The 18,226-nt window shown below is 35.6% G+C and overlaps 1 protein-coding gene across 3 annotated transcripts in view; it reads left to right on the forward strand.

Annotated features, from left to right (window-relative positions):
* Positions 1-18,226, forward strand: part of ASIC2 (acid sensing ion channel subunit 2) — a 300,538-nt gene that overhangs the window by 239,949 nt on the left and 42,363 nt on the right. For all 3 annotated transcript variants that reach the window (XM_072414567.1, XM_072414568.1, XM_072414566.1), the window contains exon 3: positions 16,377-16,504. In XM_072414567.1, the coding sequence (XP_072270668.1) occupies positions 16,377-16,504 (128 nt within the window). The remainder of the gene's footprint in view (positions 1-16,376; positions 16,505-18,226) is intronic.

An 18,226-nucleotide genomic window follows, 5' to 3' on the forward strand; every position in this document is an offset into this window, starting at 1 on the left:
GCCAATGTTCCACTCATACCCAAGAAGCAGGGGTGAATATTTAGGAACCCTAGCAGGGTAATGTGGCTCCTAAATGCTACAATTGTCTACTCTAAATTATAAATATCAGTCCACTTCTTGGAGAGCTATACAGTTGTTTTTAATCAATATTCTAGAAAAGTTTATTACTTGACACAAATTCTACAGATTCTTTTAATGTAACACAGTTTCTTTTAATGTAACATATATTCTTTTAATGTAACATTATTTTTTAGTGTAACATAGTTTTTCTTATTTTATAATGACCATATCCAAATTATTTTATAAAACTATTTTGTGCTTGAGCATGGAGATACACACTATGCTGTTCTCACACACACCCTATAATACAGCAGGGTCATTAATATATGACTAGGCTCCTATGAAATACAATGATATAATGATTACATATAGGTTTATTGCTTAGGTTGATTTTGTCATACTGTACAAGATACAAAACCTGATTTATTTACCTACCCTTTCTTTCTGAACTAGGAGTCCTTGGATACATCTAACAAATGCATTTCTGCAGTCCTAGGCCTCTAATGTTGCAGGGCTGGCTTGTCCATTGCTATTTAAGAGTGGCTTTTCTAAGTGGCGTTGGATCTAAATTTATGCATCCATGATAAAAGCAGAGCTTTTGGAGGAATATGCAGCATTTTACAAAACCCTGATATTTTTTTCTCTATCAGTTAACAAACAACATTTTAGCCTGCAGTGATTTTTCTAGCTGCACAATAACCCATGCTGGGGGAAAGGGTAATTGGTATGTAACAAATCTCATATTTATAATACTTTAATTTAATTTAAAAAAACATAATATCTGTAAATAAATAAATGTTTTGTACTATATTAAAACATAATATAATGCTGCTTTTACACCTGTTTCCAATAAGAGGAATTATCAGGCAATTACCATTCACGGTGATGATCAGGGCAGTCCAGGCTTGTGCCATCAGCCCATATTGTGTGATGTTAATAAAAATAGTTTATCCACATTCTTTTACACATGCAGATGCTTCATTTGCATAATTGCATATTGCAGTCTTCCTGAATAATATGTAAACAGATAACTATTTGTTGGTGGTCTCTAAACACCTTTATGGAAGTTTTTCTGCATGTACCATCCTTTAAAGCAAGTATTACCCCTTCAGTCATCAGTGTACATATAACATACTATAATATATTACCAAATCTTTAGTCTCCACCATATTCTCCTATCTATCATTTATCTTCCCCTGGCACCAGTCTCCTATATACCATATTTCTTCTAATATTCCTGACTTTTTTTTATGTCACTTCTAATATTGTTACTGTTTACCCCAGGGAGTTCACTGTTCCAGGCATACTTCTTTATACAAGATTCTCTTATTGCATTTTTAACAAGAACAAATATAGAAAGGGGCATTAGAAATCGAGGAAAAGGAGAACAAAGAGAAGAATGTCATACACACACAAGGGATATTAAAAGATAAATATTTATTTGAACTCTGTAAAGGACTTCACAACACATCTAGATATTTGATCTACAGGAGCAGTCATTTCTGTCTTGTACATGGGTGAAAGTCTAGGCCATCCATTTACAGAGATTCTTCTATTTTTTGTGGTCACCACAGACCAAGGCCTGGTAGCTAGGAGTAATACTTCCATCATACAGCTAAAAAAGTAGTTCACATAATAAACCATATCTCCATCATACTATGTATCAAGTAAAACCAATATTATGCATATAATACTTTTCTTTACTGAATAACTGGTGAATCAGATCACTACTTCCTTTATACAGCAAGACTATATAAAGCAGTAGTATGCTCTTGCTGGTAAAGAAAACTGTTAGCACATTTATAAAGCATAGCAATGGGCCACCAATAACCGAGTTTAGTCTGCAGTATTATGTACAGATCTCTATGAAACACCACAGGTTGCTGCATTTAAAAAAGGTCGGTCCAAATGAAGCTCCAAGGATCATGTGACCTATTAGGCTATACTACTGCTTTATAAACATGCCCCTCAGGGTTTGTTGTTTTAAAGAGGACCTATGTTGACAGGTGATGTAAGCAGCCATTGGTGACTTGGTTCTATAATATCCAGCTTGTCTGGTTGGTGTTTAGCCCCTCTGCCTTAAATCCCTTATTGAATCACTAACCTAGAATGAGTCCAAAACATCCACTTTACATGCAGGCAATTGGTATTCTTTACAATAGGTTCTGCAGTGCCATCTTATATAATCTCTCAGTTTTAGTCCATTTTGGGTTTACAATAGAGAAAGAATAGAACATTGGTCAATTGTTTTGCTTGTGTAACTCCATTAAAGTGATTCCCCTATGGACAAGAAGTAATGGGGAGAAAGCGAGAAAGAAACACAATCCGTTTTTAGGTGATGTGTCTAAGGGATAATACTATTGTAAGGTTTGTATATTTGGTACCTAATGAGACCGAAATAAAGCCCCATGTAGAGATTCTCCACTTTTCCCACCCATTACATAAAAAAAGCTTTGGACTTGGGCTTTATACTACATCATATATACAGTATAGAATGAGATACAAAAAAACACTGAATTATATAATGTTTGCTGGTGTGCATGCCACATCTCCATATCTTGGAAGACTTATGGTTGTGTAGGCAAAAACCACATAAGATCATTGTCTAAAACTGCTAATATGAGGTGTATTGAATAGTTCTAGCGGCAGTCAAAAAGGTCATGATCTAGATAACTCTTGTCCCTGACAGCTAGGATCCACACACATTTTTAGTATTTCTCGAAAAGACTATGGTGCATAAAGTAAAGAATAGTTTACAGAGAGTACTGCAGTATGGCCTGCATGTGGCTCTGGAGTTGAGAGCTTCTGATCTAGAATCCTGAATCTTGCATGTTGTTCCATATATTGATTCCAGAGTTCAACTGGTTTGGCATTTTTATAATTTTCCAAGTTTTGCCTGATATCTGGTCCCTGAAATGCTACTCTGCTATTGGTTTTATGCACTTAAGCCCCAGATTTTTTAGACATCCATTATGGCGTGATCAGATATTTTGTTCTTGTCCTCCAAAATAAAAACACAATTTCTTCTTTAATCAGCACACTAAGTTTAAGTATTCTTTCTTAAATGTTTGGCCCTTCTGAAGAAGTCATCAAGATATATTTTCAAAAATGATCATTGTTGAAATTCTACAGCATCAACTTGGAGGTGTCAACTTTTTCTCATTTGAACATTTGGCACTGACTTGGATGACCACATCTGCATATCCAGCTGCTTATGAAGTATAAACCTAATGCATTCCAATTACAGTAACAAAATTATGCTCCGATATTGGAAAGTGTCAGGCCTAGAACATTTCAGCACCTCTTTGTATATGTTTTAAATTACATTACAGAACCTTGAATTACAATAAACTATTATTGTCAAAACAACAAGCACATTACTTTACTTCAGCTAAATCTGTCACGTTGCCCTAATTATTCTCTACTAGTAGAAGTGGTGCTGCAATGGCTTGAGCAGGCATGCAAAAATTTTAGGATAGGTAAGGTCATATATGATTTAAATCCACACACAAATAAATGTTACAATCACATGTTCATAATGGAGCATGTACCTAGAAATTTGCTGCGCTACCAGAGATTCTCTGTAAAAATTAGTTATAGTCACAGATATACTCTGCATGGTACAATCCAGGTTATGCTTGCTTTGGAAGTCATGTCTAGTTCCTATTTTTGTTTTGAAGCCACCTTAATAAAAGATGTTGTATGTGTTTTGATGCTTAGAGAGTACTTAAACGTTTCTGATGCGGAGAGATCAGACGGGAAAGGAGAGGAAATCTCTCCGAGCAGGACACGCAGATAACTGGTTGAGCTGGAAAGGTGTAGAACACTCGGTTTGTTTTTGTTTTTTTTTTTTGTTTTATGACTGTTCTACCTGTAAGCGGATATTTTTTTACATTTCTGATCTATATTACTCTTAATTCATTCACTCGCTAGGTATACCTACAAGCATTTTGCAGAATTCTAGCTATTTGTAAAGTATTGTTTTCTAGTAGCTCTCAATACACAGAAAAGATAATTTTACAGTCTGGGCTTTAATTGCTGGCTGGCAGCCAAAAGCCTAAACATCTATCAGAACTCATCTTGTAATGGTTGCTGGGTTGCCTCTACCTTTAAATAGTAAATCTATAACCTGCCATGATAGTGCCTGCATAATTCTGATACCGATTCCACTTCACTGACATAGGGACAGTGGAGCTTCTTTTTTCTCAGGTAAAGAACTACTAATAACAATGACATATGTCTGTAGGGAGGGTGTATATTTCCAACAAGCAGTCTACCCAAAGTCACAAGGAAATCTTCAGTGGAATAAGGCCCCTTTAATGGCTGGTGCTGTCATTCAAAAGCTCACATAATGATGCTTTGTGAAAATGTTTCCCAGTCCTTGGCCGTTATTTACTAATTTATTAATTTTCCTCTGTATTTTCCAACTTATGTTCTGTCTGAGTACTCAGGAATACTACCATGCTTGATAGGGCTTGCAGGGCTTAAATGTACATAAAATATCATGCCAGAAAGAGCTGTTCTTGGCTACCAGTACTCACTGTGGACTGTGTGAAACCCAGAGTAAAACTAATTATGATGAAATCTTTCCAACAATACATACAATTAATGGAGATTTAACACCCCTCCTAGATTGTAAGCTCTTCGGGGCGGGGTATTCTCTTCCTCCTGTGTCACTGTCTGTATTTGTCATTTGCAACCTCTACCTAATGTACTGCGCTGTGTAATATATTGGCACTATATAAATCCTGTTTAAAAACAACAATAATAATAATAAGCCCCAGTTATTGGTACAATTTGTGGGCAACATTTAGGCCACATGTGGACACGTTGTCAGCCGTCTAGTACAAATTAGTTACATAATAGATTGTTTATCCAAGTTAACTAAAATGTAAAAACGAAGGATCTTTCACAAGCTGTTACATAGCAATATGTTTTTTCTTATTTTTACATCAGCAATGTTTACAGTAAAAGGACTAGCTGGCAGCAGTATACATATTAAAATGGCTGAAATTTACATCAGGGATGAAGATGTTGTTCTTTCAACGTACTCTAATACATCTATATATAGCAAGTAACATGCTTGGCAAAAAGTCAGTTCTTGGTTATGCAAAGGTGAATACACTCTACATGAAACAGGGTATACTATCCTTTTAAGAAATCTAATACACTTTGCCAGGGCCTAGAGTCACTCAAGACAGAATAGTAGGAAGCTTGCTGATAAAATGGCAATAATGTTTAAGTTTTTTTTAATAAAGATTTCTCTCTCTGTGATCTGTCAGCAAACATTTGAACCAGCTGAGTATTGCACCATCCAGGCCACAAAACTCCTGCAGGCAACCTGTTAATATTTATCATCTGTAGTATCAATATATGTTGCAGAGAGGTCAAGAACAATTAGGTTTGAATGTTCGCTCATGATCACAACATAATTTAGAATGTAAAGTTGTATATGGAGGTCTTTTGTAATGTGATTTTCTGAAAGAAATAGGTCAGAGGTTTATAGTTCACCAGCTGTCCTGCAATGATATTTTGTTTGCTGTAATATCTCATTTAGCGTGCATCCTGTAGCAAATATAGCTCTGTTTTACTTGTACCATAAAGTGCCTATTTGTAGGAGCAATAACTGACAGCAACTAACTAGAATCCATCAAATGTTGATTTAGGTTTGCTGTATTTTATGTATTGTATGGATAAGCTCTTTAAATTCCCTAAAAAGTGTATCTTTCCTGACAGTTTAGTGTTCAGTGTTTATTACTGATGAAATTGCATTGATAATGGGACATATCTGTACTGTATATAGATTTCAGATACCTATTTGTTTTGTCTCACACATTACTGGATGCTCAGCCATCATGTCCAATTTACCCAATTATAATGAAAGTTGCAGATTGGACCCATGGCTGAGGATGACTCTTGGTTTGCCATATGTAGAGGTATTGGAAACTTTGCTTATTCTGACTGGATCTGGTATAAATAAATAATAGAGTTTGCTCTGGCTTCAAAATTTGAGTTATAAAATTGCAACACAAAGCAGACAGGGATTGTTATAGGATTTGATTGCTCAAAGGCAAGTTACTAGATTGTCAGGTAACAATGTATGAGCAGCTTTACAAGCAAATAAAGTCTACAGCATCAGATGAATTATTGCTAATCTTCAAAGGCCAACAATGGATAGCAAGCAAAAAAGGTCTATTGCCTATTGTTAACATGATTTTTGTTTTAATAATAACCTAAACGCAAAATTTTTATTAGGTAATATTTCTTTTCCCCCTTGGTTTGTTATAGTTAGCCTTCTGTGTCAAGCCATTTGGTTTGTTAGAGGCACACTTGGGGTTCTTTTTATAAATCAGGGAATCTGATATTCCCTTTTCCATTCCCTGGTGGAGACCCAGTAACTGCCATTGAACCCCATTAACCTAGAAGATCCAGAAAATGTTTAGGGGAATGTCAGATTCCCTGCTTTATAAATAGAGCCCTTGGAGTCTCATTTCATTTAAATAGTTGGCATTTGGAGTTCTAAAACAAAAAGTTACTAAACACCAAGTCATTTAAAAAGCAATAACTTGCTATTTGTTATTTTCATTGGGGTATATCTGCACTTTAAACTGCAGAGCTTTTGTTATTCTTTCATTTTGTTATTCTCTCTCTGGAGTCATTTTCAGAACAAACCTAATTTGTTCACTGTCATTAATGTTATAAAAAAATATATACATTTATACTTTTTGCAATTTCCACAACCCTGTACCAAGGTAGGATACTGCATAGCCTGCATACCAGGTAGAATCTTCATAATCAAATTAAATAATCATTTGCAATTACTGTCATAAATCAGTTTTTATTTTAACTGATTTGGGTTAGACAAATTCTCAATGTGTCATTTTTTTTTCATGCACTTTTTTTTTCATGCACTTTTTTTTTGTCTGCTTGTAGTCTGAAGATGCATTAGTGTGGAAGTTTAATATCTAAATGATACTTGAATGGGGCAGATGTCTGCCTGGAGGGCACTAATTATAGCAAGGTGAGAGATTTATGGGGCTAGAGAGGCAAGGAAGCTGTTCTGAATTATAAAGAGAAAAATAGATGCTTATTAAACACTAGATAAATCTTTATACAGTATTGTTAATGTAACATCTGTGAATGTAAGGTTTATTTAAAGGATAATTCCATCCAAATGGATATATATATATTTATGTGTTAAGCATCTATATTCATCTAAAGTGATGCATATAGTCTGATGATCTTATATGGTCGCCCAGCATAAGTATGTTGATGATTTTAAAGTTAAAGGATTAAAGTTAAAGGAAAAATTAAAGGAATAAAGTTTATTTAAAGGATTCCATACCACTCCAATTTTTCTTCTTTTTACCTTCTAATCTTACTAACATATTACAGCATACTGATGGTACCCACCATGTTGTTGTTCCTTTTTGTAAGTCTACCCAAGTACCTATTCATGACATCTAAACACTTAAGTTTTAGGTGACTACACTCATTACTCAAGTTATGCTTTTTGAAAAAATGTCAGAGTTTAATTCTAATATTTATCTTGGGTTGTTTTCAGTCTAGAATGTAATTTTTGGAGAAGGCAGGATGTTGTTTTCCTAATAATATTGAAATGTTATGCAGCGCTCCACAAAGTCCATAGTCATGTCACTAGCTGTCCCTCAAAGGGGCTCACAATCTAATGCCCCTACCATAGTCATATGCCATTACAACAGTCTAAGGTTAGTTTGTGGGGGAAGACAATTAACCTAATTGCATGTTTTTTTGGAATGTGGGAGGAAACTGGGGTACCTGGAGGAGACCCACACAAACACGGTTAGAACCTGCAAACTCCATGCAGATAGTGTCCTGGCTGAGATTCAAAGCTGCAGAGGTGAGAGTGCTAACTTATGAGCCACCGTGCCCATAGCTTTCCCTTTATTTTCCAATACCAATATTGGGAATATAAAAACACAAAATAACTTACACATACAAGTTCTGTTTTATTCTTTTATTTATGAGGTCCAATTTTAGTCACATACAGGAGAGCATACAATTTAAAACATCAGCTGATGAGGCTGTTTTTTTGTTTGTTTTCTTTTGTAGGATCAGTATGTGTGATTGGGTACAATAAATACTTACCAGCCAACAGTTCTCAGGAGGAATCTTTTCCAGGCCTTTTGCACCCCACTCCTACCTTTTCCTAGAGATTAGTGGCACTGTCATTATTTGCTTTTGTTTTCCATTTGGCCACATTTTACAAGTTGGGAGCAATTATGGCTAATCTTATGACTTCTGAAAGTGCTAAGTGTATGTCCTATGTTTTCTGTTTGAATAGATGTAGTGCAATATATTATAATTTATGCCTGGTATGTAATGCTCCTCATCCTGGTGCACAGCTCCAGCTTATCAGAAGAAGCTCATTGGCGAATGCAGAGGTAACCATGGGAAAAGGATTTTGTGAAGGGAAATAAAAGGAGATTAATACAATAGTGGATTCCCCACTGTAATTGGCTGTATCTCTGCTGCCTCTGATAACCAAAACTGCACTCTGTTTTATTTAACCGGCATTTGCCTGGGGAGGTGTGCTCAGATAAGATGAACGCAAACCTTTATCCCATTCCCTCTTCAGTGTAATCGTCCTGCACTGCAAGCATAAGAAGCGCCGATGATTTTCTCTTTTTAATAAAAATTCTAAATAAGAACGCGAAATGTGACAACAGATAAATCTCATCTGTTTTATTCCAGCAGGCTGCATCACAAGAGGAATTTCAGCTATGCTGGATGTACAAGGGTTTAGCCTACATCTATGTTTTGTGTAGTTTGCCAGCCTTTACTTCAACGCCTGTCTAACTCATTCAGTCCTGTTACGGCTTTAAAGAGCTTTTCTACCTAGCTTTTCAGTTGCTTTGAGTTATTGTTCTTTCTCCCCTATGATAACATATATCATTCTCATATCCTGCAGAATGCAGCTTTATAGCCTTGCTGTAACTAAGCTCACTGTCTCTGCATGTGGGTGGGCAGGCAGCTCAGGCAGAGAAACAATGCTTTTAGCATTATTTGCCCATTAGGATCAGCAGGAAATCTCCTCTATGATAAGCTGGCACACCATTATGGATTTTTAAATTTTGCTACTTTGGACAGGTTAAACAAGAACAAATTAGTCTCAGATAGGATATTTATACACCCCAATTTTAATGAATAAATTAAAATGTATTACCTTTATTTTCTTTAATCATTGTAACATAGTTAAAATGAAAATTATATTCAGTAGCAGACACCCTGGGTTTTCTACTTGTCGGTTTAGGCTTCCCATTAAGTTCAGTTAGTGCCCTGAAACCACAAGTGCTATAGCTTGTGGCCCAGAGCTGGGGCCTGCCCTCTTACTATCATGGGTAATCTTGGGTAGGGAAATGTTTAAAGGGGTGAACTAGCACTATCAATCATGTTTACAGGGCTTCTGGGTGCAAAAGAACGAAAAAAACAAATGTGTGAATGAAAGGGAAGTGTTTCCAACTGACACCAGTGTTTAACCTCTCTCACTGAGCACCATTGTTCTCCCACACCCTCATCTAGGTGCTCTTGTTACCCTTAAACCCCCCCCCCCCCTCATTCCCGCTCCCCTCTCAAAAGACTGCCACAGCACTGCCCTGGATCTGGTTAGGGAAGAGTTGGGAGGATTTCCACTATTTGAAATTGCACGAATAGTATTTTACTGAACCTTATTAGTAGCTGGCTGTTTTATATTTATTTTTTTAAGGCATGATAGGTTATGATAGTGGGTGGCAATGATAAGGTTAACTTCACACAGAGAATGCGAGTTTTAATCTCTAAGTCTGTATGTTCGACTTCCAGACATTTATTTAATTAAACCAGCCCCAAAATAGCTCAAAGCAATTCATTAGGAATATGTAATCAGTCAATGGAGCAGGCTCTGAATCATTGTCCTGTCCTGAGTGATATGCAGGTATGAGAGAGAGCTCCAGCTCTGCACTCCAACAATATTTCATTTCTTCTTTTCAGTCCAGTTCATTTCCTTTGTACTCTGGTATCAGAGTGTGTGACAAAGCTACATTCAAAATGTTATTTTCATTTGTCTCTACCTTGTCCACAAAGTTTTGGGGTGACAAAGTCAATATGTTGATCAAATGATGGGCAGCATGGTGTCTCAGAGGTTAGCACTCTGGCCTTTGCAGTGCTAGGTCTCAGGTTTGAATCTCAGCAAGGACACTATCTGCATGGCGTTTGCAGGTTCTCCCTATGTTTGCACGAGTTTCCTCCGGGTACTCCGGTTTCCTCCACATTCAAAAAACATGCAGTTAGGTTATTTGAATATTATTAAAGCTTCTCTTTCAATCTATTTTTTGCTCCATTTGCTGAACTTTCCTGGTAAAATGCTCTGTGTCTGTTGTTTACAATCATGTAAAAGCTATATTCTTGTTTGGGTCAATAACTCAGAAAGTTTTGAGGCCAGAGAAAGCTGACCAGGAAGTTAGCCTTCTTTTTCTCTTCAGTATTAGCTTCCTTTTTTTCCATTTAAAATATAGACAAAGACTTATAATTGGGGGGTTCTGCTTGGTGGCAGATTTCCTTGACAAATACTAGCAGTTTACGAACTAAATTTTACTTGTCTCTTGGAGTTTGAGATGCACTAGGATCCCTCTGCTAGAATAGTTTCTAGTCCAATCTGCATGTTTGTGCGTGTCTGACAGCCCGTTCCATCACTCATGTTGAAGATAGCAGGAGTCGTTAGAGCTAATTATATAACCAATTCTTTTTATTCTTACCATGATCACTGGGGGAGGAAAAGGGAGGAGGTAATGGAGTTTGAAATATCTCTGTCTTTAGATGTAGCTTAGATGAATGAAGATGCTGCTTTTCATACTTGGGTCCTATTACTTCCAGCAAAGAAAGACAATCATTAGCACAATTGCTTTAGCATACATGTCTGTCCATACTCCATACAGAAATACTACAGAGAATTGATTGACAACCATCTGAAAGCTGTTAATGATGATGTTTAATCTACTAATATTTTGCCTTCACAGCCTTATGAAAATGCCAATGAAGTTCCTAAATAAAACCTTTCCATTTTCTTGGAATTCTTCATTAGTCCAGTGGTTTTAGACCAAGTCTTTAGTGAGAAGATTATGGCTGGTGAGAGGGGCTGGCTGGGTGGTGTACATGTGGTAATAGCCACTTGTAATTCTGAGTGAACTCCATGACAATTTCAATACAACAACAATGTCAAGAGAAGAGCCCGTATAGCTGAGCTGAAAATCGAAGAAAACAATTTTTGCATATTTTCGTACAGTATAGCTTGGCTATGCAAAAGCTATTACCCAATACCTATTATCTAAAAGAAACCATGTATGGAAGGGGAGAGTTTGTTTTATATAGATAATGCTGGCACTTCTGATGTTACAGAACTAAAACATAGGAAAGAGCACAGTAATCGAATGTAATTCGCCATTACACTAGAATGGTGTATAGATATGTACTTACTTGGATGTCCACTATATTGCACTACAAAACTATTGGTTAGACTATTGGTGATATCTAACATTATCAGCTGGTATTTCACTAAAGTGTATCTATGATTCTTTATTGCGCACAGATATGAGGAAACCGATTGTACATTTGTAAATGTTTATAGACCAACATTGATATCGGAAGAAGGTTAAAACTGAACACAGTCCAACTAAGCTTAGTTACTGTTTGATCATCATGAACCAAAATCTTAAGTGAACTCTACATAATGTACATTTGCATGCACATCTAGTGATAGTCTTAGGATATGGTTGATGCAAATCTTTTAAAGAAATTAAACTTCTAACTGTACCTCCCAACTGTAATAGAGCATTAGCAACATTCTCTACTTTTAACTCACTTGTTCGACTTGTTCGTTATGTGGCACACTTGGTCTTGGACTTATCGTGATGTTGTGGAACTGTGATGATTTGTTCTACATCTTGGCTCATGTTACGAGATCTATTGGTTTATCAGATGCTGTACAGAATGTCCAATATTCACCTATGTTTCAGGGCCACGGAGTGATATATCATAACTTGTCATAGGACAGAGGAACAAAAATGTACTGCATTTATGTGCCAGGGATTATCTGCCTTGAAAGTGATAACTATCCCTTTTCATGTCTTTTCACTTTGATGGAACTAACCTAGCAGATATTTGTCCAAAAAGAAAATAATAAATTGGTATTTTTGCTGCATCCATTCTTTCACAGATTTGGAATTCAGAATTACATGAGTGACTCCTCCTATCCATGTCTATGCCTATGTGTCATTGCAAGTTACAGGTGACAATTACAAATTGCTGGAAAATTTATATAAATGCATGATTTACTTTATTTTTTCTTATTGCCGGTACCTGGAAATGTTTTTGACAGTTCTTACATGCAGGGTGTAAATGGATCGTTCCAAATTTGCCCTCAGTTTCCTCAACATTCAGTCATTAAATTCCTATATAGGTTTCAAAATCTTGATTTTTTTTCTCCAAATAAGTACATACATTTAAATGATAAAGATGGCTTAACTGAATCTTTCTTTGTCATGGGCACACTTTAGGCTTCCCTTTAGCTTCAGATAAAGTACATCTAGAACAATTGATCCATGAGGTCAGGTCAGGTAACTTTTTGTTAGTATTACTTACTGGCAACACTAAGGGTACAACAGGTATATATGAGAGATCCCATTTCAATCTTTTATTCTGCTGTTGCCTTTATGCATTTGTAATTGAATTTTCATGAAATGATGCATGTTAATAGTGAAACATAAGTTTACATTTTATATTTTTAATACTTTAAGGACAACACCTTTATGATCTTTTTCTTTGATGTTAGAAGAAAAATAATTTGCAGAACAAAAAATAAAAGTCATGTAACGAAAAAAACTTTATTAGCTAGTGCAATGAGACACTGAGAACTTTGAAAGACACTCGGTAACATTACTTACCATGAATATAAACATTATTGGTCCATTGTTGGTCCCAGCTCTGTCTTGGACTTGCATATTATTAGGTTTGCTTTGTTATCCTGTGGCATGTTCACTGTTATTATGAGAGATGAGGAGGCGAAAGGCCGCTGAGCTGTGCAGCATCCTGTCTTGTAACTTTATTTAGTGTCCCCATAGTGTACATATCTCTTCCTGATCTTGTTACTTAGCTTGTTACATGGGCCAGGCCTTATTCTCCCAGCGTCAAGTTATCTCAGATTCCCTCATGCATTATCCTGAATGCCGTACAAGAAATCAGACTTGTAAAATACTTCCATGGAGACCTGATGAGGCAAACACAAGAAATAATACTGTATGGAACCTACAAGCATACAGCCGCTAAAAAAAGTAACCAATGATAGCCAACCAGAATTCATATGGTTTCAATGAGTAACTGCACTCAGTGTTACATTTTTGCTCGTTGCTCTTCTTCTAGTATCTAGGTCAAATTAATTTACCTAAAGTGTTGCTTTTGAAAATCAGGTTCTTCATTCCACTGTGTAAAACTTTTTAAATGTTTGAATAAGTAGAAGAAAAACAAGTAAAATAGCTCAGGGCACTTTTACATGGATCTGTAATTGGAACTTTAATGGCATATTTGTGTTGCAGACAACTGCATTCTCTGTATAATTGCTAACAAATTAGCTACAAGTCCAAAGTCTATAGAGATCACCGAGTCCTTATTTACTGGTATATAATACTGCATGTGCTGCATTTCATGTCCTGCATGGTGGTTTGCATAAAAGAAAAATCCATTTCTGATGAGGTGTACAGTAAAATTTTTCAGCAGTATTTATTAACCCTATAATATACAGTGGGGATATGATCAAACCTTTATAGTAAATGTAATAATAAAATGCTTGCTGTGAAAATAAAGGGTCTGTTAGCCATACAAGTGATGGACTAACGGCTAAAAACAGCAAAACTCATTACCATCAATCAACCTTTTTCAATACTCGTTTATTTTGCAATGAACAAAAAAGCATTGCCAGTCGTTAAGTTTTCTATGAAAAACTTAACTCTGTATATTTACAGGATTCTATGGAATGAATCTGTTTTCAAATTTTATGTTCTAATGAAATGCTGCAGTGACAACTCTGCAAAACAAATGTAACAGCTTGTGGTAAATCAATAATCGGATCATTCTTTTCCCATGTCCACAAGACACGCTGAGCTTTTGTTAAATGAATCAACCTAGAAGGCAGTGAAGTGTTTACTCTTTCAGTGATTTTATTGAAAGTTTGTAAAAGTTTAATAATGGAAGGAGAAGACAGAAGGCATCACAGTTTGGCTGCCTGCTTTATTTTTACTAAACACATCTGATTTTAGTACTTAGTAGTATAACCAAAAAGATTTGGGTTTTAAACTGGATTGGGGAATTAAAATTGGGTTTTGCCAGTTTGGTGCTGAAAATGTGTGATACAAATATGAATACTGGTTAGTAATAGAGGATGTTATATTAATGTTTATGTACAGGCATGTGTATTTATATTTAGCCAAGTTATGAACTTCCATGCAATACTGTTTAAATGGCTTCCAATCGATGGTTGGTAGGGCAGAGCCACCAGCTACAGACTATTCAAGAAGGAGTGGGAAAAGAATTGCTATAATTGGAGGAAATATACATAAGAAAATGATGTACTAAAATCTTCAAAGATGTTTCTGTAATGGTTATTGATGTCTGGAGGAAGATATCATTTCATTGCATGCCTGAGAAAAAAATAGGGATTTATTTGATGGATTAAAGTGTAAGATACAATGTTTTGTGCTAGCCAATTCAAGACCCTGTACTACAGACATCCTGTATAGGTGCAGCAGCTACTCCATCTGCAGCTGTCAAAAAATAGATACAGATCTATTTCACTCATCTGCAGATTGAAATATTCAGCTTTGATACACAGATGTAAACCCTTAGTACCTCCAGGTACTCGTAGGGGCTCCTTGACGCCTAATACTCACAGGTAGGTGTCAAGGGTAGTTTTAGATTTATAGGAGTCTTTTCTACCTTTTGGAATGCCTGAAAAAAACTGTGTTTTTTTTTCCATTCATCAAGAATGAGCTATTCCCAGCTTTAAAAAACTAAAAACGCTTGTGTGAGAGTTTGAGCAGTTCAGTGTGAGGCCATGGAGGCAGTTTGTGGCACAACTCTCCCTAGGAGTTACGTGGAGCTTCTGAATAACAACTTGTAAATGCTACTGCCTGTAAATGCCTGCACAAAAAACATTCCTATTTCTTTTCCTTTAAACAATATTCCACAAGGCGATTTCAAATACTTGCAGGCTGCAAAAACGCTTAGAAAAACGGAGCCCTGAATATAGGCTTACTATCCCAATTTGCCTCTATTATCCCTGATATTGTTCTGTTGTTTTTTTTTCTTCTTAACTTTGATTTTGTTTTTGTTTGTTCATTTTTAATGAATATAACTATAAATGAAAAAAAAAACTTTGTACGAAAATTATATTGTTAGTTAGGCCATTAGCTGAAATATACAATTTGCTGTGGTCCAAAAGGAGGGTTTAACAAAAGGTCCAAAATCTGAATTTATTAAATGTTTATTTCTAAATAAAGTTAACCTATTTGTGGCATATTATTACATTTATACCAATTAGAAATCCCTTTTTCACAGGCAACTGCAAACATAGTAAGGCAATGTCTGATTAATTGCTGATAGTTACACCAAATCTTAGGACATGGCACAGTTCAATAAAGACCACAGAGAGAAAATCATTAAGTTATTATTTTCCACTTTCCTATCATCTTTAAAATTGCTTCTCGGTGCATCACAATATTCCAATACTCCTCCAACATGAAGGTCACTTTTTTTATTCAGAGGCGGCTATGGCTGAATTACTGTGATAATAATGGAGATAATAATGTGATTGCTTTCTCATTTTTTGCAACCCTGTTATACAGATATGATTACCACCATCTTTCTACACCAAAAAAATGTTTTTTTTCAATTTGCCAATTTAAAGTTTTTGAAAACTAAAAAATTACTTTTTCATTTGATGTTGAAGTAATAAACTACTAATTAAACATTGTACAAAGTAAATGTAAAGTTATTAAGATTTCAGGAGGAGAGTGTTTATTGTATTAAGTTCAGATTAGGTTGCTGTAAAATGTGTAATACATTTGCATTATTCTAATCACATTTTCCAAATGTTAAGCTCATGAATATCTGCAGTTATCATGCACTTAAATTGTAGCAGAGATATGTGTATACCTCCTGTTTTTTTTTAAGAAATAGCACAATTGTATTTGTTGGAACACTCCTCTGTTTGCAAGTATATAACATTTCTTCCAACCCATCTTTTTTTGCAGAAGAAACTACTTTTGAAGCTGGAGTGAAAGTACAAATTCACAGCCAGTCTGAGCCACCTTTTATCCAAGAATTGGGGTTTGGTGTGGCCCCTGGATTTCAGACCTTTGTGGCTACTCAGGAGCAGAGGGTAGGTGGATAAAATTTTCTTGCATATCCAACGTGTACATGAATGAAGAATGAAGTAGTATGAAATGCTGAAACAGAGGTTTTTGTATTCTTCATGTCAAAGTCAAAAATAATCCCACAGGATTTATGCACCAAAATTACTACACTCTTTTAACTGTAAGTAATAGTGAGAATTTAAGAGAGCGAATGCAGAAGGCATTTTAGGCCGAGATGAGAACTAAAAATAATCAAAAGTTAAAGCAGATCTTACAGCTAAAAGGCATGATATGTTTTTTACATTGGTTTCTCCCCTAGTTTTTTCCCTCCTACAAATGCTTTTAAAATGTTTATGACGTGTCAGAAAGGGTTGGGGAGGCTCAATTAAAACTTGGACCTTGCACACTTCAAATATTTATTTTATGGTGAACAATGGACCCATGTAATTTTTTGTAAATTGTATGTTTTAATGGGAAATACCATAAATTACTAAATGCCTAAAAAGTCATTTTTACTCCCTTTGTATTTGATACTGAAAGTGCTTCAATCTATTGTGCTAGCCAACAAGATCTGGCTTTATGAAGTGCATAAGCTGTTGCAGTACCGACATGGATTGGGGATCAGAGCTTTTTTATAGTTGACGAGAGATTGAGGCTCCTAGGAAATGAAATGACGAGATTTAATGAACCTCCAGCATAGAGAAGCGGGGAATTCTATCATGTCTGCATTAGGAAGTCATCATTCACAATGTGTAAATGACTTAGAAACGAACAGTGCGTGCTTATGATTGATGTACCTGTGGTGATAAAAGGAGTGTGCCAGAGATATTTCCAGGTGAATGTTCTTATATTTGCTTCAGTAATACGGTCACAAAATTAAGTTTTGATTGATACATTTTTTCTAAATATTCCAGTCAGGGATAAACAAGGGATGAGCATTCATTAGGATCTTAAGTGTGTCATTTCTGCTGCAGGTGTGTCCTGCTCAACTTTCAATGGCTTATATTTTTACCAGATAATTTGTCTTTTGGCTTAAAGCATACAATTCCAATGAAAAGGTCAGATTTTTCTTGCAGATTTTTAGTTGCAAAGAAATGGTCAAACTAAAAATATCTAGTTTTATTTCCCAAAAGATATTTTTGTCAAAGCTCATCACTTGTAATTTGTATCACCCTATTCATAATCTAGGAACCTTCTACAGAGTTTATTAAAAGAATGACTGGACAATTTTGGTCACATTAGGTCATTCTACATTTAGTTTGACAATAAATGCAAAGTGTTGCAATTTACTTTCCTAATCTTAGAATAAATATTGCATAAAGCAGCATGTAGGATCTGTATATGGCTGCTGTGATTTTTTTCCTTCCCTGCCTATCCCAGGGTTCAGTGCTGCCCTAATTTGACCAATGGCAACCATATCTCAAAAATACTTCAAGATGACAAGATCATCAATCTTTGGAAATGTTTTATTAATATTGATCTGAATCCCTTTGTAAAGCTCTCTCAAGTGATGTTTTTACCTCTATTATATTTTTAAAATTAGGTTCATTTAAACCATGAGGCCATGATGAGTTAATATCAACACCCCTAAACATAGTTCAAAAATATGGGTGGGTGCAAGAGTCCCAAATAGAAAAAAAATTAAATTGGTTTTCTCTATTTTTATGTGATGGGGGGGGGGGGGGGGTAATTTGAGTCAGTATGTTCCTCTTAACAGACCATACTTTAATTAGTATTGTGTTTTTGTC

This window comes from Pyxicephalus adspersus, chromosome 6 (assembly GCF_032062135.1).
Source record: "Pyxicephalus adspersus chromosome 6, UCB_Pads_2.0, whole genome shotgun sequence".
NCBI classification, from domain to species: Eukaryota; Metazoa; Chordata; class Amphibia; order Anura; family Pyxicephalidae; genus Pyxicephalus; species Pyxicephalus adspersus.